Genomic DNA, 24,897 nt, shown 5'->3' on the forward strand with positions numbered 1-24,897 from the left:
GGGACATGAGGAAGAACTTTTTTATGCAGAGGGTAGTGGATGTCTGGAATTCACTGCCCAAGTTGGTGGTAGAGGCAGAAACTCTAAACTCTTTTAAAAAGTACCTGGATCTGCACCTTAAGTGCTGTAAGCTGCAGGGCTATGGGCCAGGTGCAGGAAGGTGGGATTAGAAAGGGCACCTGGGTGTCCCCGGGCTGGCATGGACAAGATAGGCCGAATGGCCTACTTCTGTGCTGTAACTTTTCTATGGTTCTAGTTTCAGATTGGACCACTTCACTTTCCATCCTAATGAAGATTATTAATTAACCCCTTCTCATTGCACAATACCAAATCTAGCATAGCCTGTTGCCTAGTTAGTTCCTGGACATACTGGTCTAAAAAGCCGTCTCATACTCACTCCAGTAATTCAGCCGCCACAGTATTATTGCTAATTTGGTTTGCCCAGTCCATATGTGGATTAAAGTCACCCATGGGGCAGTAATTGGCATCTACTCAGCAATGTGGAAAATTGCGTCCATATCAGGATGATTTCAACCCAGCCAATTTTCCACCGGGTAGATGCCAATGTTGTAGCTGTGCTGGAATAGCTTAGTTAGGGGTGCAGCTAGTTCTTCAGTACTAGTCAGGGCCCTTAGTCTTTGAAGCATCCTGTGCCTCCAGCTGTTTCTTGATACACCACATGGACTGCAGTGGTTCAAGAAGGCAGCTCACCACCAAGATGTCTCTGGGTGGCTTTTAATTCCAGATGTATTTACTACATTTAAATTTCACAAGCTGCTGTGGTGGGATTTTTTTTTCTCTATTCATTCATGGGATGCGGGCTTCGCTGGCTGAGCCAGTGTTTATTTCCCATCCCTAGTTGCCCTTGAGAAGATGGCGGTGAGCTGTCTTCTAGAACCGCTGCAGTCCATGTGGTGTAGGTACACTCACAGTGCTGTTAAGAAGGGAGTTCCGGGATTTCAAATCCATGTCCCCAGACCATTAGTCTGGGCCTCTGGATTGCTAGCTTGGTAACATTGCCATTATGCCACCGACTCCCTGGAATACTGGCAGGGAAGGGGAAGGTGTGTTTGGTGGTAGGTCATGATGTTGTCTGGAGTCATTTTGGTGCTGCAGGTGAATGGAAACGTGAATGGATAAGGGTGCAGCAGGATCCTGCTTTAGACCAGGCCAGGGTCAGCTCTGGAATGGGGCTGCCCTTAGGAATCAGGGGGAATACTCTCCACTGGTTGGAGTCATACCTAACACAAAGGAAGATGGTTGTAGTTGTTGGAGATTAATCATCTCAGTTGCAGAACATCACTGCAGGAGTTCCTCAGGGTAGTGTTCTAGACCCAACCTTAGGAGCCCAGCATTGAACCCAAACACTGGACCTATCTCATTTCATGTGCGACATGCACCAGTAGGAGGCGCTGCTACCCCGAGGGATGCCGGGAGGTGTAATCTCCAATTGAAACTCAAACTCCAGGCAAGCCCAGCGCGTGGCGCATGGGCACTGCCCAGCCCTAGGGGCTGCTGGGAGTTGTAGTCCTCCTGCCCAGCCAGGACTACAGTTCCCAACAGGCACAAAGTTTGCGCACGCGCAGCGTCAGCGGTTCTGCCCATGGTTGCCTGTGCGCAGGGGGAACCGCGCGGAGCGATGTCGAGATCCGAGGAGGAAGAGATGGAATTCGGTGGATTTCCGGGCTCGGACAGTCGCAGTAGCTCAGCCGGGAACAGCGAGCTTGAGTCCTGGCAGGAGGAGGATGAATCGTCTGAGGAAGAAGTGGCTCAAGATGAGGTAAAGTGATCTTCAGAAGTGGCTTTGAGAGGGAGCGCTGCCGGGATAGGTGCTGCGGGTGGGATTACCTGTGGACTCGGGCCCGGGTTCACTGCCCGCTGTTTCCCGCACTTTCCCAACATTGCTCTGTTTTGGTAAGAGTGCGGGGACTGCCGGGATACAGGAGGAGTTAGCGCAATGCGCATGTGCATGCCGCTAACCTGCCAGCACGAGGAACCGGTCAATCATCTGGAGGCTGGGCAACAGCAGCAGTTACCATGGTGAAGGAGGCGTGGCAGAGTGACGCGAGAGAAGCTTTTTAGCCCCGCCCCCACTAGCAAGTCCCACCCCCTCCCCCCACAGAGAACTTTGGTGAATTATTCAGGTTTTTAATAAAAGCTCCGCTGATTCCTTGAGCATTTCTCCAGATTTATTAAATTCAGTTTTGCAGTCTGCTATGGTGAGATTTGAACTGATGATTTCTGTCTGCACATTCACAACAGTACCACACCTCATTTCTTTTTGTGGTATTACCATTTTTTCTTTTTATTTTTCTGTTTTAAAGTCCTATGACCCCATTTATAATGGAAATTGTGTAAAGTTAACACGCAGTCCCTAAGGATTGAGGATCACTTGCTTCCATAGAAATATAGAAAATAGGAGCTGGAGTAGGCCATTTGGCCCTTCGAGCCTGATCCACCATTCATTATGATCATGGCTGATCATCCAACTCAATAGCCTGCTCCTGCTTTCTCCCCATATCCTTTGGATCCCTTTTGCCCCAAGAGCTATATCTAACTCCTTCTTGAAAACATGCAATGTTTTGGCCTCAACTACTTTCTGTGGTAGCGAATCCCACAGGCTCACCACTCTCTGGGTGAAGAAATTTCTCCTCATCTCAGTCCTAAATGGTCTACCCCGTATCCTCAGACTGTGACCCCTGGTTCTGGACTCCCCCACCATCAGGAACATCCTTCCTGCATCTACCCTGTCTAGTCCTGTTAGAATTTTATGGGTTTCTATGAGATCCCCCCTCATTCTTCTGAACTCCAGTGAATATAATCCTAACCGACTCAATCTCTCCTCATATGTCAGTCCCGCCATCCCAGGAATCAGTTTGGTAAACCTTCGCTGCACTCCCTCTATAGCAAGAACATCCTTCCTCAGATAAGGAGACCAAAACTGCACCCAATATTCCAGGTGTGGTCTCACCAAGGCCCTGTATAATTGCAGCAAGACATCACTGCTCCTGTACTCGAATCCTCTGGCTATGAAGGCCAACATACCATCTGCCTTCTTTACCGCCTGCTGCACCTGCATGCTTACCTTCAGCGACTGGTGTACGAGGACACCCAGGTCTTATTGCACATTCCCCTCTCTCAATTTATAGCCATTCAGATAATAATCTGTCTTCCTGTTTTTGCTACCAAAGTAGATACTCTCACATTTATCCACATTATACTGCATTCGCCATGCATTTGCCCACTCACTCAGCTTGTCCAAGTCACACTGAAACATCTCTGCATCCTCCTCACAGCTCACCCTCCCACCCAGCTTTGTGTCACCTGCAAATTTGTAGATATTACACTTAGTTCCCTCATCTAAATCATTAATATATATTGTGAATAGCTGGGGTCCCAGCACCAATCCCTGCGGTACCATTCAGAAAAAGACCCATTTATTCTTACTCTTTGTTTCCTGTCTGCCAACCAGTTTTCTATCCATCTCAATACACTACCCCCAATCCCATGTGCTTTAATTTTACACATTAATCTCTTATGTGGGATTTTGTCGAAAGCCCTCTGAAAGTCCAAATAAACCACATCCACTGGCTCCCCTCATCAACTCTACTAGTTACATCCTCGAAAAATTCCATCCTTGAAAAATTCCAGTAGATTTGCCAAGCATGATTTCCCTTTCGTAAATCCATGCTGACTCTGTCCAATTCTGCCACTGTTTTCCAAGTGCTTAGCTATTAAATCTTTTACAATGAACGCTAGAATTTTCCCCACTACCGACGTCAGGCTGACTGGTCTATAATTCCCTGTTTTCTCTCGACCTCCCTTTTTAAATAGTGGGGTTACATTAGCTACCCTCCAATCTGTAGTGTATTCCACTCCAGTTGGATGGAATCTCCCAACAATGATGGTGCTGCAGTGCCTCTGTTGATGGGAGACTGTAATTACGGTGTGACAGTTTACGCTGGTAATTTCCATTATAAATATTGACAGGAATTTATAATGTGTTAGGCTGTCTGGAAGTCCATGCAGACACAAAACTTTCATAGGAGACAATTGCACTCTGAATATAGTCGCGGATGAGTAGTATTCCATTTTACTAGCATTTACCAGGAGAGTAATGAGGGAGTTCCTGGAGGCAGGAGAGTACCAGAGGTCTCAGAGAGGAGCAGCACATCTGCAGAAGATAAACTCCTAGGACCTGAGGGTGGAGTTCACACAAAGATTATGGTGTCAATGAATATTTCTGCCATTTAAATTTGGCAACCCATAGTGACTTCCATGGCATGTTTAATTATGGCAGCAAGGCAGGGGAAATGAGAATTTTATTGAAACACATCATCAAATAATTGGATGCTTTATCAGAGGATAATGAATTAAATATTTTGGAGTATTATGATTCGTTACACATCTGCAAAACGTCAGCAACATTTCCAAGCAACTTGAACGCCTGGACGTGAGAGTAGGTTTTGCTACAACCAGTGAAGGTGGGCTGTCCGAACCTGAAGTAATTGTATAGTACAGTTGTACACAGTACAAGTTAAGTGTTTCAGGACTGAGATTAATGGCCCTTAGAGCTGGGAACAAGTGCAACAACAACTTGTATTCATCTATCACCTTTGACATAATAAGCATCTCAAGTAATGCAGCACAAGGCTTCTGTTAAGCAGCAAGTGTTCTGGGCAGAGGAATTTTAATATCAGTGATCTTTTTGTCAGACTGTCTGTTATCTTTCCAGCAGAGTATTTGTCTGGCAGACGTGAATCCGTATATTCTGTGTCCTGTTTGTGGAGGCTACTTCATTGATGCAACCACCATCACAGAATGCCTGCACACATGTAAGTACAAAATGTTCTTCCATAGGAAGGTCATTTACCCTCACTTATTGCTTCATCCGTTAATGTACCTGTTAAGATGTGTAAGATACAGCGTTTACAGTTTTGTTGCATTGTATCAAGTTTCAGACACATCCCAAAGCATTTCACATAAAGTGAGCTAAATTGTGCAGTTACTGTGGGGAACACAGCAGTGATTTTGCATATTCCAAGATCACAATCAGTTCGATCATGGCTGATCCTTAGTTAAATTCCCTTTCCTGTCATTGCTCCATGCCCCTCAATCTTTTTACCCAACAAAAATCCTTAAGTTTTGAAAGCTCCAATTGACCCCCAGCATTCACACCTTTTAGGGGAGAAAGTTCCAGATTTTGATTTCCCTTTGTGTGAGAAACTTACTTCCTGATTTTATTCCTGAATGATCTAGCTCTAATTTTAAGATCATGCCTTCTTGTTCTCGATTCCCCTCAGAGGTAATAGATTCTCCAATTGAACCCCAAGTATTGCAGGATCTCTGACAGTAACTGTGTTCATCATTTGGAAACTGCAGTGGGAACACTGAAAGTTTCTGTTAGCAGCTGTGTCGCTGGGGTTTATTATTTGATGATCAGAATTTTTGCAGTGCATACTTTTTAATTCTGAAATCCTAACTTTATGTCTCTGCAGTCTGTAAGAGCTGTATTGTCAAACATTTTGACTACAGCAACCGCTGTCCAAAATGCAACATTATTGTCCATCAGACACAACCGCTGTACAACATAAGGTGAGTGGGGGAAGAGGTAAAATGAGTGGGGGAAGGGGGGTATGGTGAGCAGGGGAAGGGTGGGACACAGTGAGTGGGGAGCGGAGGAAGGGTGGGATACGGTGAGCAGGCAAAGGATAGGGTGGTACAGTGAGAGGAGCAAGGGTGGAGTACGGTGAGTGGGGGAAGGATGGGGGGGTACAATGAGCAGTGGAAGGGTGGGGTACGGTGAGCGGGGGAAGGATGCGGTACAGTGAGAGAGGAAGGGTGGGTTTTGGTGAGCAGAGGAAGGGTGAGGTAAGATGAGTGGGGGAGGGTGGGCCATTGTGAGCAGGGGAAGGGTGGGGTATGGGGAAGGTTGGGGTATGGGGTACGGTTGGCAGGGTGGGGTATGGTAAGCGGGAGAAAGGTGGGGTTTGGTGAGCGTGGGATGGGTGGGGTATGGGGAGTGGAGAAACTGTTTCAAATGTGTTTTACATAGGAATAGGAAGAAGGCCTGTGTTGGCCTTATCAAATCTCTACTCTTCTAATCACCTTGATCAGACCACCTCTCAACCTTCTAAACTCAAGGGAATACAAAGCAAGCCTATGCAGTCTGTATTGGAATGGTAGTAAGCCATTCAGCCTTGTGAACTTATTCGCTGTTCGATTCTATCATGACTGAACTGTATTTTAACTCCATCGACTCACCTTCATTCCATAGCCATTAATATCTTGCCCAACAAAAATCGATCAATCTCAGTTTTAAAATTTTCAGTTGACTCCCAACCTCAATAATTTCTTGTGGGAGGAGACTTGCAGATTTCCACTACCCTTTTATCCCTAATATTTGTTCACAGGGTGTGAGCTGCTCTGGCCTAGTCTATGCAACCTGTCTTCATAATTTAACCCATTTAGCCCAGGTAGCCTTCTGGTGATTCTGCCCGTGTCGTACCTGGACTGAATTTTGTTTTTTATTCATTCACGGGTGTGGGTGGCACTGGATAGGCTATTTCCCATCTCTAATTGCCCTTGAGAAGGTGGTGGTGAGCCACCTTCTTGAACCGCTGCAGTCCATGTGGTGTGGGTACACCCACAGTGCTATTAGGGGGGGAGTTCCAGGATTTTGACCCAGCAACAGTGGAGGAACGGTGATATAATTCCAAGTCAGGATGGTGAGTGACTTGGAGGGGAACTGTGTTGAGGGTGGAGTGCTGTCTGTCCCACCTCTTATATGCAGGCTCCTCTCTCCTGAGCAGAGAATGCATGTCACAGGTGGTGGTGTTCATACTCAATGGCCCCGCCTTCACCACCTTCTGAGGCAGAGTTCCAAAGTCACGCAACCCTCTGAGAGAAAAAATTTCTCCTCAACTCTGTCCTAAAAGGGGGACCACCAATTTTAAAACAGTGTCCTCTAGTTCTAGACTCACCCACAAGAGGAAACACCCTTTCGATGTCCTTTGTCAAGGCAGTTCAGGTTCTTGTATACTTCAATCAAATCACCCCTCACTCTTTTAAACTCCAGTGGAAACAAGCCCAGTCTGTCCACCCTTTCCTTATAAGACAACCCACTCATTCCAGGTATCCAATCTAGAAAACAAAAACTGCTGGAAAAACTCAGCAGGTCTGACAACATCTGTGCAGAGGAAGACAGAGTTAACGTTTCGAGTCCATATGACTCTTCATCAGAACTAAAGAGAAATAGAAATGAGATGAAATATAAGCTGTTTAAGGGGGGTGGGACAGGTGGAGCTGGATAGAGGGCCAATGATAGGTGGAGGCAAAGGAGAGATTGCAAAAGATGTCATGAACAAAAGGTCAGAGGGGTGTTAACGGTGATGATAGCAGCTAAAGGATGTGCTAATGGTGACATTAAGGGTAGAAAGCAGGATGAGCAAGTGACAGATGGCCCTAGTGGGGGTGGTGTGGGGGGAAGGGATCGAAATAGGCCAAAAGGTGGAGACAAAACAATGGATGGAAATAAATTTTTTAAATAATAATAGAAATAGGTGGGAAAAGAAAAAAATATATAATAATTATTAGAAAAAAGGGGATAAGGATGGAGGAGAGAGTTCATGATCTGAAGTTGTTGAACTCCGTTAAGTTTTGAAGGCTGTAAAGAGCCTAATCGGAAGATGAGGTGCTCTTCCTCCAGTTTGCATTGAACTTCACTGGAACATTGCAGCAGGCCAAGGACGGACATGTGGGCATGAGAGCTGGGTGGTGTGTTGAAATGGCATGCGACAGGAAGGTCTGGGTCATGCTTGCGGACAGACCGAAGGTGTTCTGCAAAGCGGTCACCCAGTCTGCGTTTGGTCTCTCCAGTGTAGAGGAGACCGCATTGGGAGCAGCAAATGCAGTAGACTAAATTGAGGGAAGTGCAAGTGAAGTGCTGCTTCACTTGAAAGGAGTGTGTGGGCCCTTGGACAGTGAGGAGGGGGGAAGTAAAGGGGCAGGCGTTGCAGCTTCTGCGGTTGCATGGGAAGGTGCCGTGGGAGGGGGGTTGAGGTGTAGGGGGTGATGGAGGAGTGGATCAGGGTGTCCCGGCTTCAATCTAGTAAACCTCCTTTGAACCGCTTGATAGCACTGTTGATCACCCCTTCCATCGCTTCAGTAGTGATCAAGAGTAGACTGATGGGGCGGTAATTGGCTGGGTTGGATTTGTTCTGCTTTTTGTGTACAGAATGTACCTGGACAATTTTCCACGTAGCCGGGTAGATGCCAGTGTTGTAGCTGTACTGGGACAGCTTGGCTAGGGGCGCGGCAAGTTCTGGAGCACAAGTCTTCAGTACTACTGTCGGAATGTTGTCAGGGCCCATAGCCTTTGCAGTATCCAGTGCCTTCAGCCATTTCTTGATATCATGTGGATTGAATCGAATTGGCTAAAGACTGACATCTGTGACGCTGGGCACCTTCAGAGGAGGCCGAGATTGATTATCCAATTCAGTTCTCCAGAAGGGCTCTGATTAAGGCTGTTCATGTCCAAGGCATTTCTTCCTCACCGATATTTCATTAGCTTTTTGGATTACATTTTATAAGGATGCCCTAGCTCTTAGTGATTCCGTACTTGAACACGCAAATCCTTTAAGACTCTCACAGCACCCAGTCTCTCACTATTAAAAAAAATAATGCCAATTTGATTTTATAATCCAGAGTGGACAAACTCTCAGTTTCCCAGATTAAACTACCTGCCATAGTTATGCCCACTTAGTCCTTTTGGATTAATGTGTGACTCTTTTTTTTGATTTTTCTAGGCTGGACAGAAAATTACAAGATATCGTTTACAAACTAGTGCCCAACTTAGAGAGCAGTAAGTGATCGTGATCACACTGAACAAGTTTTCAAGAACATTGCCTTGTTTTTCTCTGACAGTCAAGAACTGAATGAGTGCTCCCAGCCGGAATGTTTACTTTCTTTGTTATTCATGGAATGTGGGTGTCGCTGGCTGGGCCAGCATTTATTACCCATCCCTAATTGCCCTTGAGAAGGTGGTGGTGAGCCACCTTCTTGAACCGCTGCAGACCATGTGGTATAGGTACACCAATGATGCTGTTAGGAAGGGAGTTCCAAGATTTTGACCCAGCGACAGTGAAGGAACGGCGATATATTTCCAAGTCAGGATGGTGGGTGGCTTGGAGGGCAACTTCCAGGTGGTGGTGTCCCCATCTATCTACTGCTCTTGTCCTTCTAGATGGTAGTGATTGTGGGTTTGGAAGGTGCTGTCTAAACAGCCTTGGTGAGTTCCTGCAGTGCATCTTATAGATAGTACTGTGTTCACATTGGATTCAACAGCTCCCCAGTTCAGCAAGTTCATGGTGCATGAGAAATGAAAATATCCGAACAATGCATTAAAGGTGCTCGTCACTGTCAGGTGAGGTTCAAGGGTGCCTTGCCAAAATAAACAACAGGGAGGCTCTGCGATGTTCCTACATAGTGACACTTTAGACCTGGGTGTAATGATTATTGAGGAATTATTGTCACTGTCCTGGTCTGGGTGTAATGGACAATGAGTAGTTAATGTCACTGTCCTGTTCTAGCTATGATGGACTATAAGGAATTAATGTCACTCTCCTGGTCTGGGTGTATTGGACAATGAGGAGTTAATATCACTGCCCTGGTCTGGGTGTAATGGACAAGAGTAGTTAATGTCTCTGTCCTGGTCTGGGTGTAATGGACAATGAGGAGTTAATGTCACTCTCCTGGTCTGGGTGTAATGGACAATGAGGAGTTAATGTCACTCTCCTGGTCTGGGTGTAATGGACAATGAGGAGTTAATGTCACTCTCCTGGTCTGGGTGTAATGGACAATGAGGAGTTAATGTCACTGTCCCGGTCTGGGTGTAATGGACAATGAGGAGTTAATGTCATTCTCCCGGTCTGGGTGTAATGGACAATGAGGAGTTAATGTCTCTCTCCTGGTCTGGGTGTAATGGACAATGGGGAGTTAATGTCACTCTCCTGCTCTGGGTGTAATGGACAATGAGGAGTTAATGTCACTGTCCCGGTCTGGGTGTAATGGACAATGAGGAGTTAATGTCACTCTCCTGGTCTGGGTGTAATGGACAATGAGGAGTTAATGTCACTGTCCCGGTCTGGGTGTAATGGACAATGAGGAGTTAATGTCACTCTCCTGGTCTGGGTGTAATGGACAATGAGGAGTTAATGTCTCTCTCCTGGTCTGGGTGTAATGGACAATGAGGAGTTAATGTCACTGTCCCGGTCTGGGTGTAATGGACAATGAGGTGTTAATGTCAAAAACAAAATAAAAACAGAATTACCTGGAAAAACTCAGCAAGTCTGGCGGCATCGGCGGAGAAGAAATCAGTCAACGTTTCGAGCCCTCATGGCTCTTCGGCAGAACTGAAGCATAGTTTCAACAAGGGAGAAATATAAATTGGTTTAAGGTGGGTGGGGGGGAAGAGACACATTGAGGGTGTGGTGTGAGCAGATAATCAAAAGATGTCAGAGACAAAAGGGTCAAAGAGGTGTTGAAGGTGGTGGTCTTTGTCTGAGAAAAGTGCTAATTAAGAATGGAAAACAGGATATTCAAAGTACAGCTCTAGTGGGGGTGGGGTGGAAAGACTAAAGGTTTTAGTTTTAGATTTAAAAATAATGGAAATAGGAGGGGAAAGAAGAATCTATATAAATTATTAAAAAAAAGGCGGGTGGGGGGGGAAAAGAAACGGGGTGGGGATGGGGGGAGGGGGAGTTTAAGATCTAAAGTTGTTGAATTCAATATTCAGCCCAGAAGGCTGTAAAGTGCCTAGTCGGAAGATGAGGTGCTGTTCCTCCAGTTTGCGTTGGGCTTCACTGGAACAATGCAGCAAGCCAAGGACAGACATGTGGGCAAGAGAACAGGGTGGAGTGTTAAAATGGCAAGCGACAGGGAGGTTTGGGTCTTTCTTGCGGACAGACCGCAGGTGTTCCGCAAAACGGTCGCCCAGTTTGCGTTTGGTCTCTCCAATGTAGAGGAGACCGCATTGGGAGCAACGAATGCAGTAGACTAAGTTAGGGGAAATGCAAGTGAAATGCTGCTTCACTTGAAAGGAGTGTTTGGGCCCTTGGACGGTGAGGAGAGAGGAAGTGAAGGGGCAGGTGTTGCATCTTCTGCGTGGGCATGGGGAGGTGCCATAAGTGGGGGTTGAGGAGTAGGGGGTGATGGAGGAGTGGACCAGGGTGTCCCGGAGGGAACGATCCCTACGGAATGCCGTCAAGGGGGGTGAAGGGAAGATGTGTTTGGTGGTGGCATCATGCTGGAGTTGGCGGAAATGGCGGAGGATGATCCTTTGAATGCGGAGGCTGGTGGGGTGATAAGTGAGGACAAGGGGGACTCTATCATGTTTCTGGGAGGGAGGAGAAGGCGTGAGGGAGGATGCGCGGGATATGGGCCGGACACGGTTGAGGGCCCTGTCAACAACCGTGGATGGAAAACCTCGGTTAAGGAAGAAGGAGGACATGTCAGAGGAGCTGTTTTTGAAGGTAGCGTCATCAGAACAGATGCGACGGAGGCGAAGGAACTGAGAGAATGGGATGGAGTCTTTACAGGAAGCGGGGTGTGAGGAGCTGTAGTGGAGGTAGCTGTGGGAGTCGGTAGGTTTGTAATGGATATTGGTGGACAGTCTATCATCAGAAATTGAGACAGAGAGGTCAAGGAAGGGAAGAGAAGTGTCAGAGATGGACCATGTGAAGATGATGGAGGGGTGGAGATTGGAAGCAAAATTAATAAATTTTTCCAGGTCCCGACGAGAGCATGAAGCAGCACCGAAGTAATCATCGATGTACCGGAGAAAGAGTTGTGGGAGGGGGCCGGAGTAGGACTGGAACAAGGAATGTTCCACATACCCCATAAAGAGACAGGCATAGCTGGGGCCCATGCGGGTACCCATAGCCACACCTTTTATTTGGAGGAAGTGAGAGGAGTTAAAGGAGAAATTGTTCAGTGTGAGAACAAGTTCAGCCAGACGGAGGAGAGTAGTGGTGGATGGGGATTGTTGGGGCCTCTGTTCAAGGAAGAAGCTAAGGGCCCTCAGACCATCCTGGTGGGGGATGGAGGTGTAGAGGGATTGGACATCCATGGTGAAGAGGAAGCGGTTGGGGCCAGGGAACTGGAAATTGTTGATGTGACGTAAGGTGTCAGAGGAATCACGGATGTAGGTGGGAAGGGACTGGACAAGGGGAGAGAGAAGGGAGTCAAGATAACGAGAAATGAGTTCCGTGGGGCAGGAACAGGCTGACACGATCGGTCTGCCAGGACCATTAATGTCACTCTCCTGGTCTGGGTGTAATGGACAATGAGGAGTTAATGTCACTCTCCTGGTCTGGGTGTAATGGACAATGAGGAGTTAATGTCACTGTCCCGGTCTGGGTGTAATGGACAATGAGGAGTTAATGTCACTCTCCTGCTCTGGGTGTAATGGACAATGAGGAGTTAATGTCACTCTCCTGGTCTGGGTGTAATGGACAATGAGGAGTTAATGTCACTGTCCCGGTCTGGGTGTAATGGACAATGAGGACCATAAGAATTAGGGAGCAGGTTTCGGCTGTTTGACCCCTTGAGCCTGCTCAACCATTCAGTAGGATCGTGACTGTTCTGATTGTGGCCTTAACTCCCATTCCTTCCCGGCCCACATAACCCTTGACTCCCTTGTAGATCAAAAATCTGTCTAACTCAGCCTTGAATATATTCAGCAACCCAGTCTCCACTCTGGGGTAGAGAATTGCAAAGATTAATGACCCTCTGAGAGAAGAAATTCCTCCCCATTTCTGTCATAACTAGGTGACCCCTTATTCTGAATCTGTGTCCCCTCGTTCTGGATTTCATTACGGTCAGAGACATCCTCTCAGTGTTGTCCCTGTCAAGCTCCTTCAGAATTATATATGTTTCAATAAGATCCCCTCTCATTCTTCTAAACTCCCCATCACTGTCCCTGTCTGGGTGTGATGGAGATTGTGGGTTAACTCGCTATGTTCCAGTCAAAGCTTGAGGTGGGCTTTGGACCTCGAACTCTCACTGCTGGAGTCTGTCTTGGTTACTCACCTCACCAGCCAGCGTGGTTAGCACTGTAAGCATTTTGGTTGGTTAAAAGTTAAATCCTCTCATTCCCATCTTTAACCAGTGAGTGACGTTAGTTTCTTTGTTCTCAGGTGAAAAAAGGCGGCTTCATGATTTCTACAGAGAGAGGGGACTTGAGGTTCCCAAACCAGGTGAGTTCTCAAGACTGTGCTTCGGGTGGCCAGTTCTTCATAACATATGCCTTCTGGACTGGCGACCCTGGTACCATGCTCTATTTGTCGAATGTGCTGAATCAGATTCATTGTTCAGTGAAATGGCAACTCCAGAACTAAACCACAAAATGTAGAGTGCCCTCTTTTCGCTGATGGACATACTTCCCGTGCTGGAGTAAGTAGTTATCTCTGGCTCACCCCGGGTCACTGAGTCCAGCACAGCTTGAATACCTACCAGCTAGCCCTATTTCCCGATCTTTACACTGCACACTCTCTGTGAGTACGTCAGAAGGACAATGAATTTACCAACTCGAGGTTTCTCAGTTAGATGTGCAGGGAGCTGGTACCATGTGGGATTCTGCCCACTACATCCTGTATGTAATGTGTTTCGAGAACTCTTGAAAACCAAGCTCAATTAGTTGTCTTCTCATCCAAATGATGCTGGCAATCAAACCAATCCAGGATCTGACAGTAGAGACCGAAGAATGTAACTCTGACCATGTGGGCAGCTGGAGGTGATCTTGCTCGGCTTTTCATTCATTTCAGTCGTCAGGGTTCTTCATACCTTGTCCCTTTAGTACCTCAGGCCATGCCCCAGGTAACAGTCCATTGGTTAATCTTTGCAGAATTATAATTTACTGTTTTGTGATCACAGGTAATGTTTGGAATTCAGCATGAGATTGAGTGCAACAGCAAGTGTTTGCTTAGCAACAGGGCCATTGTCTCTGTGGTGTGTCACCATGTTGACTCTATTGGGTGAACCTGACATCCCTGTGGATTTGGATGTGTGTTGCAACAGGGAGGAGAATTTCAGTGTTTGTATTAAAAAAGTGGGCAGCTTTAAATCCTAGTTTACACTTCTTCCACGTCCATCCTTGAGTTCCAACTGCCCCTCATCCTTTAATAGATGCACAGGAAGTCTCTGCTTTCAATGAGGTAATGTAGTACAGGTCATTGGTGCCTCACACACATCTGTGACTGATGCTTTGACCAGATTGGAGTGGGGGGGGTGGGTGGTGGCAGGGTGAACCATGTAGACCTGTTGATAGGAGGGATCAGTATCTACCTGATGTGAAAATGTCTCATTCAGTTCCAGTGTGACTGTACTTTGCTGGAGATGGACTGCCCTTGCCTGATTACATTCTTATTATTCAGTCATAGCCAGAGTATCTCCTGCACCGGCTTCTCTTCCTGCTCCAACACCATTACTTTCATGTGCCCCACTGTATCCTTGACAGCTTCCTTTTCCTTGTCTAAATGCTGCTCTTCTGCAACGTCATCTGAAAACACAGTGCCAGGTCCTTTATGTATGCTGACAACACCAGCTCAACCTGACCACCACCTATCTCGATTCTCTCTAATTTATCTCATCTGCTGCTGTAACCTTGATCCATGCCTTTGTTACCACTAGTTTTAACTATTCCAATGGTCTCTTAGCTGGTTTCCCATCTTCTATCCTACATGAACGTGTGCTTATCCAAAACTCTCCTATCCGTATCCTAACTCACACCAAGTCCTGTTCACCCATCACCTCTGTGCTCACTCACCTATGTTGGCTCCCAGTCCAGCAATGCCTCCATTTTATAATTTTCATCCTTGTTTTCAAATCTCTCCACAGCCCTTACACCTGTCCTCTCTGTAATCTCCTTCAGCGCTACAGTCCTCTGAGATATCTACGCTCCTCTAATTCTGGTCTTTTGAGCGTCCCCAGTTTTAATTGTTATGCTATTGACGACCATGTCTTCAGCTGCTGAGGTCCTAACTTTGGACTTACTTCCCAAAACCTCCCTACCACTCTCTCCTCCTCTAAGACGCTGTTTAAAATTTACCTCTTTGTCCAAGCTTTTGATCACCTGCCCTAATATCTCCTTATGTAGCTTAGTGTTAAATTTTGTTTGAAAATCCCTCCTTTGGACATTTTTCTATGCTAAAGGTGCTATATAAATGCAGGTTGTTTCTGCATGTGAGCTATCTTGACCATTGATGGTTTCTTATGTTCTATGCCTGTACAGTTGTCCAGGTGCCCAGCAATGGTAAAGTGAGCCGTATCCGATCACTGGGTAAGAAGCTGGCATTGCCCATCGTTCCCCTGGACCGTCCTTCGCCTCATCTTGAGATTTCCTTGGTGCTCGAGTTCATTGGGTAAGTTATAGCTCATAATTAGCATTGATTTGCAGGCAGTAATGTGAGCTCCAAGTGATTCATCATGTGAAACTCCTTGCGACATTTTAAACGGAATATGTAATTCAGTCAGCTCGGCTCAGTGGGTAACACTCTGAGCCACAAGATGGAGTACTGCACTGTCAGAGGGTCAGTACTGAGGGAGTGCTGCATTGTCAGAGAGTCAATACTGAGGGAGTGCTGCACTGTCGGAGGGTCAGGACAGAGGGTGTGCTACCCTGTGGGAGGGATCATCTTGCAGATGAGATGTTAAACTCAGGCCTCGTTTGGCCACTCAGGTGAAGTTAAGTGAACCCCTGGCACTATTTTTATTTGAAGAACAGTGATTTCCCCAGTGACTTGGCCCTCATCCAACATGAGCAATAGAAATGATCCTGTAATTATCACATTGCTGTTTGAGGAAGTTTTTACACACACATTGTGCATTTCCAACATTTTGAAAGAATCTCATTGGCTGTGAACTGCTTTGGAATGTCTTTAAGTCATGAAAAATACTGTAGAAATACAAGTTCTTCCTTATATATGTATACATGTATACACATATATAAATAAAAAAACAAATTCTGCAAAAGGGTTTTAAAGAGTATATCAGGTGAGGTTCCTTGTGTTTTGCTGATAGCTGCCTGGTTACCTGCCTGGGGACCATGTTGTTCGATGCTTGGTTGAGTGAATGTGCCTTAATGGAGGAATCACTCAGACAGGAGCTCACGCTAGATAAACTATCAGCCTCCTGCTTCATGATGCAGCCAAGCAGTACTCAAGCAGAGGGCTGTGGCCTCCAGACATTGTATGATGTTGTGAAGTAAAAGTCTCAGCAGAGCCTCCCAAGACAGCTCTAGTAATTAGTCTAGAAACAAGGCAGGACATTCATGAAGGTAGATAAATGAAACCAAGAACATTACTTCAAATCAAGCAGGACTGTAGGAGCAGAGGTCATAAGGTTAAATTTAAAATTGATAAAAGGGAGAGCTTACTTTTATCCCACGGCAAAGAATGTTGTGTAGAGTTTGTAAGCTGGGTCATTCAGAATGCAGTTGGATGATACATTGATGATGCAGGAATCTGGTGGGATGACTTCTAATAGGTCAAAGTGGCCCTTTCTCAGTCCTGGCAGTGTCTAGTTTCTTGTGCTTTCTGTAAAAATGAGGTGTTAATGTCAGAATTTTACTTTATAGTGTTTGAATTTGGGCAGCAGACAAGTCGGCAGCCTTGTGCATTGTAAATTCCTATTCAGCCCCAGCAGTTGCTTTTTTCTTTGACTGATTTTGGTGACAGTTAAGGAGCAGTTCAGAGAGCTGGGGTGGGGGTCTAATCTGGGCTGATGTTTGCTTCTGGTTTTCCAGGCTGCCCAATGTCTCCAGCTGGTTACTGTTCCTGAAACGCTATTCCTGATACAGTCTGTGAGGAGTGGCCCGATTCATGTCACACTGCAGTGTTGCAAATGGATTCTGGCTCAAAGACAAATGAACATCAGGAATTAAAATTACATCAATAGTTTCATAAACTTATAAGGTTTTGAACCACTGTGGCTCGAAATCTAGCTTCTGTCACCAGTTGTGCTAACTTGGCCTGTGTAATCCTTGATTGTTGTCTGCCTTGTTTAGATTTCTAAATGCAATTATTCTTGATGCCCAGTGGGTGGCTGCAGAGACCAGCAGGATTGTGAGAGACTCACACATGTATGGCAAACGAAACTCATTCTGTGGATTTGAGAGTCAGTATTTTTTGGGAACAGCAAGTTGTTTGGGTTCTTTGGGTAATGTAAATTACAGAATCACTTTATAGGTAGTCAATAATTTTTTTTGTAAAACTGCAAAGCTAGCCTTTTCCTCACAGACTTGTATCAGCGCCCTGGTGCAAGTCACAGCCTTGTACGAGTGTCCTGCACTTATGGTAGTCAATAAAGATGACAGCCTCGCACTGAGGCTGATATTGTGCTGGCTAAACTCCAGGATGCCCCAGGAAACCGAGCTGCTGGTTTTACTGGTGTAATTGCCTTATTTTCACCGGTACATTCTCAAATCATGTCTGACCCAAAACTGAATAAATGGGTGCAACAAGGTGTAAGTTTAATTGTACCTGAGTGTGGGGTTGATGATTTAGTTCTATCCGGGTTTGGGGGCGAGTGTTTAGTTCTATCCGGGTTTGGGGGCAAGGGTTTAGTTCTATCCGGGTTTGGGGGTGAGGATTTAGTTTTATCCGGGTTTGGGGGCGAGGGTTTAGTTCTATCCAGGTTTGGGGGTGAGGGTTTAGCTCTGTCCGGGTTTGGGGGTGAGGGTTTAGCTCTGTCCGGGTTTGGGGGTGAGGGTTTAGTTCTATCTGGGTTGCTGCTTTGCTGCTTTTAGACATAATAAGGAACAGCTCTTCTTTAGTCAAATTGCCTTTCCATTCTTGGTTTAGACGTGTCTGCACTGTTTGCTGGCCAGCTGCCCAGTGCCTGGAGTGCCGATGGATGGTGTGCTGTGTGCTGTTCTATTGCACCGTCTGCACAGATCAGTCAGTTTGCTCAATGGTTCCATAAATTGAATAGAGCAGTCGACCCCATGGTTGTGCAATAGCAAGGTGTCTGAGGCCAAGATTAATAGAAAGTTGTACTCAGACTCAAATATCCCTCAGACAGGGTAAAAGAGAAGAAAGGAGAACATCAAAGCTGACTTGCCTGTTAATGGGATGTGGACGTCGTTGTACGGTCAACATTTATTGCCCATCCCTGATTTCCCTTGAGATGGTGCTGGTGAGCTGCTGCAGTCCATCTAGTGCAGGTACACCCACAGTGCTGGTAAGGTGGGAAATCCAAGATGTTGACCCAGTGACAGTGAAGGAACAGCAATATCATTCTAAGTCAGGTGGTGTTAACATGCATCTGCTGTCCTTATCCGTCTAGGTGATAGAGTTCAGGGACTTGGAAGGTGCTGTCGAAGAAGCCTTGGTGAGCTACTGCAGTGCAAGTTGTTGATGGTACACACTGCTGCCACTGTGTGTGGGTTGTGGAGGGACTGAATGTTTAAGATGGTGACTTTGTCTTAGATGGTGACAACCCTCTTGAGTGTTGGAGCTGCATTCATCCAAGCAAGTGAGGGTATGCCATCACACTCCCAACTTGTGTCTTGGAGATGGTGGCAAGGCTTTAGGAGTCAGAAGGTGAATTACTTGCCATATAATACCCAGCCTCTGATGTGCTCTTGTATCTTTGTCCAATTCAGTTTCCGGTTATTGGTAACCCCCAGGATGTTGATGGTGGGGAATTGAGTGATGATAATGCTGTTGAACATCAAGGGGTGGGTGGTTAGACTCTCTGTGAAAATGATCAGTGCCTGGCACTTGTGTGGTGCATATCTTATTTGCCACTTATCAATCCAATCCTGGATGTTGTCCAATTCTTGTTTCATGCAGACATGCACTGCTTCATTATCTGAAGAGTTGCAAATGCAACTGAACGCTGCAATCATCAGTGAACATGCCATTTCTGACCTTATGATGGGGGGGATGGCCATTGATGAAGCAGCCTACATCTGCTGAGTCCAAATCAACTACCCTGAGGAACCCCTGGAGCAATGTCCTGGGACTAAAGAGGATTTGCCTCTTCACAATCACAGCCATTGTCCTTTGTGCTGGGTATGACTCCAACCAGTGAAAGGTTTTTGTCTTGATGCCACTGACATCAAATTTACTAGAATCACAGAATGTTTGCAGCACAGAAGAAAACCATTCAGCACATTGTGTCAATGCCCTCTCTCTGCAAGAGCAACTCACCTAATCCCGCTCCCCCCACCTCTTCCCCACAGCCCTGCAAATATTTTCCCTCATTTCAATCTGCCTCCACCACACTCAGGCAGTGCATTCCAGATCCTTTTCTGGAAGTCTGTTTCCAGTCAGGTTCCGCAGGGCTCGGTGGTGGGGCCCTTGCTGTTTGTGGTGTACATAAATGATTTGGACTTGAATGTAAGGGGTATGATCAAGAAGTTCACGGATGACACAAAAATTGGTAGGGTGGTAAATAATGAGGAGGATAGCCGTAAACTGCAGGAGGATATCAATGGACTGGTCAGGTGGGTAGAGCAGTGGCAAATGGAATTCAACCCGGAAAAGTGAGAGGCAATGCAGCTGGGGAGGGCTAACAAGGCAAGGGATCACACTATGAATGGTAGGACCCTGGAAAGTACTGAAGATCAGAGGGACCTTAGTGTGCATATCCACAGATCCATGAAGGTAGCAGGGCGGGTAGATAAGATGGTTAAGAAGGCATATGCCTTTATTAGCCAAGGCATAGAATACAAGAGCAGGGAGGTTATGCTGGAGCTGTATAAAATGCTGGTTAGACCACAACTGGAGTACTGCGTGCAGTTCTGGTCACCACATTATAGGAAGGATGTGATTGCACTGGAGAGGAGATTTACAACGATGCTGCCTGGTCTGGAGGCTCTGAGCGATGAGGAAAGATTGGATAGACTGGGGTTGTTTTCCTTGGAGCAGTGAAAGTTGAGAGGAGACCTGATAGAGGTGTATAAGATTATGAGGGGCATAGGTAGGGTGGATAGGAAGGCATTTTTTTCCATTAGTAGAGGGGTCAATTACTAGGGATCATAGATTTAAGGTAACAGGTAGAAGGCTAAGAAGGGAGTTGAGGAGAAATGTTTTCACCCAGAGGGTGGTGGGAGTCTGGAACTCACTGCCTGAAAGGGTGGTTGAATCAGAAACTCTCGTAACATTTGAGGAGTATTTAGATATTCACATGCGTTGCCATAGCCTCCAGGGCTATGGGCCAAGTGCTGGAAAATGGGATTAGTGTTGTCAGATCTTTGTTGACAGGTTCGGACATGATGGGCCGAATGGCCTCCTTCTGTGCTGCAGATGTTTATGAGTCTAACCACTTGCTGTGTAAAAAGGTTTTCCCTAGTTTGCTATCACCTCTTTTCTTAAAAGTGGTGTCCTCTGGTTCTTGATCCTTCCACCAATGGGAACAGTTTCTCCCTATCCACTCTGTCCAGACCCCTCATGATTTTGAACATCTCTATCAAATCTCCTCAACCTCTCTTCTCCATTTGGAACAGCTCCAGCTTCTCCAATCTATCCATGTAAGTGAAGTTCCTCACCCCGGAATTATTCTAAAATGTTGTGCACAGAGCTGGACACAATGGACCAGTTGAGGCCATTGCAGAGTTTTATAAATGTTCATCATAATTTCTTTACTTTGAATTCTATGCCCCTATTCATAAAGAGGGGGGCCGGTTAAGCTTCACTCTAAACATCGACTCTGTACCCCGTGAGGCCTCATATCAATCAGGCCAATCATAGACAAGGCATCCACCTGCTGATTACAACCTATCACGCCCTCCCCACCCCCCCACCCCTGCAGCTGATGATTAGTCCTCCATTTGGAAGAAGCACTGAGGGGGTGAGTAGGGCACATAATGTACTGTGGGTGGAGGACTTCAATGTCCATAACCAGGAGTAGCTTGGTAGCACCACTCCTGACCAAGCTGGCCGGGTCCTAAAGGACATAGCTGCCAGACTGGGTCTGCGGCAGGTGGTGAGGGAACTAACAAGAGAGAAAAACCTACTTGGCCTTGTCCTCACCAATCTACCTGTCACAGATGCATCTGTCCATTATAGTGTTGGTAGGAGTGACCACAGCACAGTCCTTGTGGAGACAAAGTCCCGTCTTCACCTCGAGGATGTCCTGTGTGGCACTTGTACTGTGCTAAACGGGATAGATTTCAAACAGATCTAGCAACTCAAAACAGGGCATCCATGAGGTGCTGTGGGCCATCAAGCAGCAGCAGAATTGTACCCAATCACAATCTGTAACCTCATGGTCCGACATATTCCCCACTCTACCATTACCATCAAACAAGGGGATCAACCCTGGTTCAATGAAGAGTGCAGGAGGGCTTGCCAGGAGCAGCACCAGGCATATCTAAAATGGAGGTGTCAACCTTGTGAAGCTACAACACAGGACTGCTTGCAAGTCAAACAGCGAAAGCAGCATGCGGTGGAACTAAGCAATCCTACAACCAATAAATCAGATCTAAGCTTTGCAGCCCTGCCGCGTCCAGTTGTGAATGATGGTGGACAATTAAATAACTAACAAGTGGAGGAGGCTCCACAAATATCCCCGTCCTCAATGATGGGGCAACCCAGCACATCAGTGCAAAAGATAAGGCATTTGCAACAATCTTCAGCCAGAAGTGCTGAATGGATGACCTATCTCAGCATTCTTCTGAGGTCTCCAGCATCACAGATGCCTGTCTTCACCCAATTTGATTCACTCCACGTGATATCAAGAAATGGCTGAAGGCACTGGATACTGCAAAAGCTATGGGCCCTGACAACATTCCAGCAATAGTACTGAACACTTGTGCTCCAGAACTATTTGCGCCTCTAGCCAAGCTGTTCCAGTACAGCTGCAACACTAATATCCACCGGGCCAATTACTGCCCCATCAGTTTACTCTCGATCATCTGCAAAGTAATGGAAGTGCTCGTCGACCGTGCTGTCAAGTGGCACTTACTCAGCTTCTCTTCTTCTTAGGAAGTCCAATGGGCTGAGGATGACTTTCTTCCACTCCAGGTCTATGAGTCCTGAGGTGACTAAAAAGTCCAATGCTGGGTCTGTACACACAGTTGGGGCAGGTTGTGTTTGATGAGGTGGATGGGTGGGATGCTCGGATTTGGTACGCTCCTTCTGCCGTTTGTGCTTGGCCTCCACCTGGGCCTGTTGGAGATGCTCAAAATGGTTGACACCTTTGCAGGTGCTTCTCCAACTTGGCCGGTCTTGAGCAAGAGTTTCCCACATATCGGTGGAGATGTTGCATTTTATCAGAGAGTAGCTCCACTCCAGTGGGGAGCTTTATGGAGATGGGATGGAGTACTATGGCAAGGAAGATGGAAAAGAGTGTTGGTGCGATGACACAGCCTTGCATGACTCCAGCTTGCACTCATATTGGGTCTGTAGCAGATCTGTTGGTGAGGATCATGACTTGCATATCATTGTGCAGCAGGCGGAGGTTGGTGACAAATTTCTGTGGGCAGCCAAATTTGAGGAGGACGCTCCACAATCCTGGTTGATAAAGTCGAAAGCCTTTGTGAGGTCAAAGAAGGCCATGCATAGAGGTTGCTGCTGCTCTCTGCATTTTTCTTGGACTTGTCTTGCTATGAAGATCATGTCCACTATGCCTCTTGATGGATGGAATCCGCATCGTGACTCCTGTGGGAGCTCTTCAGCCATGGGGAGAAGGCGATTGAGAAAGACTCTTGCAATGACCTTCCTTGTGGTGGACAGCAGAGACACCTCTCTGTTGTCACTGCAATCGGTCTTGTCTCCTTTTTTGAAGATGTTCACAATCACAGTGTCTGTGAAATCCCCTGGCATGCTCTCCTCCTTCCAGATGAGGGAGATGAGGTCATGTATTCATGCTAAGAGTGCTTCTCCACTGTATTTTAATATTTCGGCGGGGATTCCGTCTATGCTGGCAACCTTATTGGTTCTTAGGTGCCGGATGGCCTTTTCATGCTGGATTGTGCTGAGGTGGTGGCGGGTAGCATGCTGTAGAATGTGGTCGAGGGCACTCATGCCGAGGTCTGAGTCTTGGTTGAGGAAATCCTCCAACAAATGCTGACTGCCTCTCTGTCCTTGATGAGCACACTCTGTTCTTAGCTCTCAGTGGTGTAGGCCCTTGGGTGCGTGGGCCATAAATGGCCTTGACTTCACTAAAGAATCCACGCGTGTCATGGCTGTCGGTGAGTTGCTGTATTTCCTGTGCTCTTTGCACCTACTATCTGTTCTTTAGGTTATGGGCTCTTTGTTGGACCTCGGCCTTCATTTGTCTATAGACAGGTTTTCCTTCCCTCAAATTTTTGTGGTGCTTCCAGCTTAGGAACGTCTTGTGCTTGCGATTTAGTAGCTTCTGGATCCCCTGGTCATTCTTGTCAAACTAGTCTTGATGTTTCCTGGTGGAGAAACCAAGAGTATCCTTGCAGATGCTGATTATGGTAGATTTAAGGGCAGACCGGGCACTGTGAAGGTTCTGTGGTTCCTATTTGTTGAGCATCACCACGTTGATTATGAGGCTTTATCTAAGTAAGTCTTTCTTCAGAGTCCTTGAGTCCACTGACATTGATTTTCCTGCAGCAGCACTCCTGCTGCCACTGCCTTTTTTGGGCCAGGAGATAGTAGCCCTGATTAGGTGATGGTCGGTCCAGCAGTCATCAGCGCCTGTCATGGCACTGGTGATGCAAACATCCTTGCGGTCCCTTACTCGCAAGATGACATCATCGAGCAGGTGCCAATGTCTGGAGCGAGGGTGTTGTCATGAAGTCTTGTCTCTCCGATGAACTAGGGTGTTTGTTATGATCAGACCATGTTCTAGGCGTTTTGTCAGAAGGAGGACTCCAGTGGTGTTAGCTTTCCCTACACTTTCCTTGCCAATCACACCTTTCCAGAGGTTTGTGTCCCTCCCAACTCTGGCATTGAAATCACTGAGGGAAATCAGCTTGTCTCCCTTTGGGACATGGCTCAAGGCTGGAGTAGAATTCCTCTTTGGTGTCATCTGTTGCATCTAGGGTTGGGGCATAGACGCTGACAACTGTGGTGATTTGTTTCGGTGCTAGGGTGAGCTGAAGGGTCATATCACACAAGGGGGCTGGCTGAGACAGTCAACTAGTTTGTTTTTTTATGGCGAAACCAACCCCATGGAGTCGGCATTCTTCTGATTTACCTTTCCAGAAGAAGATGTATCCACCACCTTGTTCCTTGAGCTGGCCTTCTCCTGCCCACCGTGACTCATTCAGGGCAGCGAAATCGATGTTGTAGCGCCGGAGTTCTCGGGCTATGATAGCAGTGCAATATGCTGGTCTGTCACTGCTGGGGTTGTCCATGAGAGTCCTGATGTTCCAAGTCCCAAAATTCAATTTGAGGGGGTGGAAGATGCCTAACTCAGCCGCACGTGCCTGCTCGCTGATGCTCAGTTTGGGTTCTGCCAAGGTCATTCAGCTCCTGACCTCATTACAGCCTTAATCCAAAAATGGGTGAAAGAGCTAAACTGTATCGGTGAGGTGAGAGTGACTGCCCTCGACCTTGGGCAAAATCGTCCCAAATTTGCACTGTACGGTAGTGGGTGTGAAAGAAGATATTTTACCCACCAGCCGCAAGGTCGGCTTCTCACACCGTATCATCCCAATCCCACCTCATTAATCATGCATTCCCGGGAAACATGCCGTTTCAATGGCAGGCGGGCTGCGATTTGGCCGCCATGTCATCACCTCACCGCTTCATCACACTGGGTATCACATTTAAAGTGCAGCCGTGCACACAACTCTTAGTGCTTCCACCCCAGAAAGAAGATATGGCCCCGAAAGGCAATAAGGCTGCAGCCCCCTGGTTTAGTGATGCATCCCTCGAGCACCTTTTGGACGCCATGGAGGCCCGCCGTGACGTCCTC

General features: G+C 46.8%; 1 protein-coding gene across 5 annotated transcripts in view; it reads left to right on the forward strand.

Annotated features, from left to right (window-relative positions):
- Positions 1 to 1,564: 1,564 nt before the first annotated feature.
- Positions 1,565 to 24,897, forward strand: part of pcgf6 (polycomb group ring finger 6) — a 93,723-nt gene continuing 70,390 nt past the window's right edge. For 3 of the 5 annotated variants that reach the window (XM_078564972.1, XM_078564975.1, XM_078564974.1), the window contains exons 1-6: positions 1,565 to 1,780; positions 4,736 to 4,835; positions 5,499 to 5,595; positions 8,808 to 8,863; positions 13,197 to 13,256; positions 15,290 to 15,419. In XM_078564972.1, the coding sequence (XP_078421098.1) occupies positions 1,604 to 1,780; positions 4,736 to 4,835; positions 5,499 to 5,595; positions 8,808 to 8,863; positions 13,197 to 13,256; positions 15,290 to 15,419 (620 nt within the window). In that variant the 5' untranslated portion in view covers positions 1,565 to 1,603. The remainder of the gene's footprint in view (positions 1,781 to 4,735; positions 4,836 to 5,498; positions 5,596 to 8,807; positions 8,864 to 13,196; positions 13,257 to 15,289; positions 15,420 to 24,897) is intronic. The other 2 variants (XM_078564973.1, XM_078564976.1) reach the window with 1 other exon arrangement.

This window comes from Cetorhinus maximus, chromosome 20 (assembly GCF_964194155.1).
Source record: "Cetorhinus maximus chromosome 20, sCetMax3.hap1.1, whole genome shotgun sequence".
Classification (NCBI taxonomy): Eukaryota; Metazoa; Chordata; class Chondrichthyes; order Lamniformes; family Cetorhinidae; genus Cetorhinus; species Cetorhinus maximus.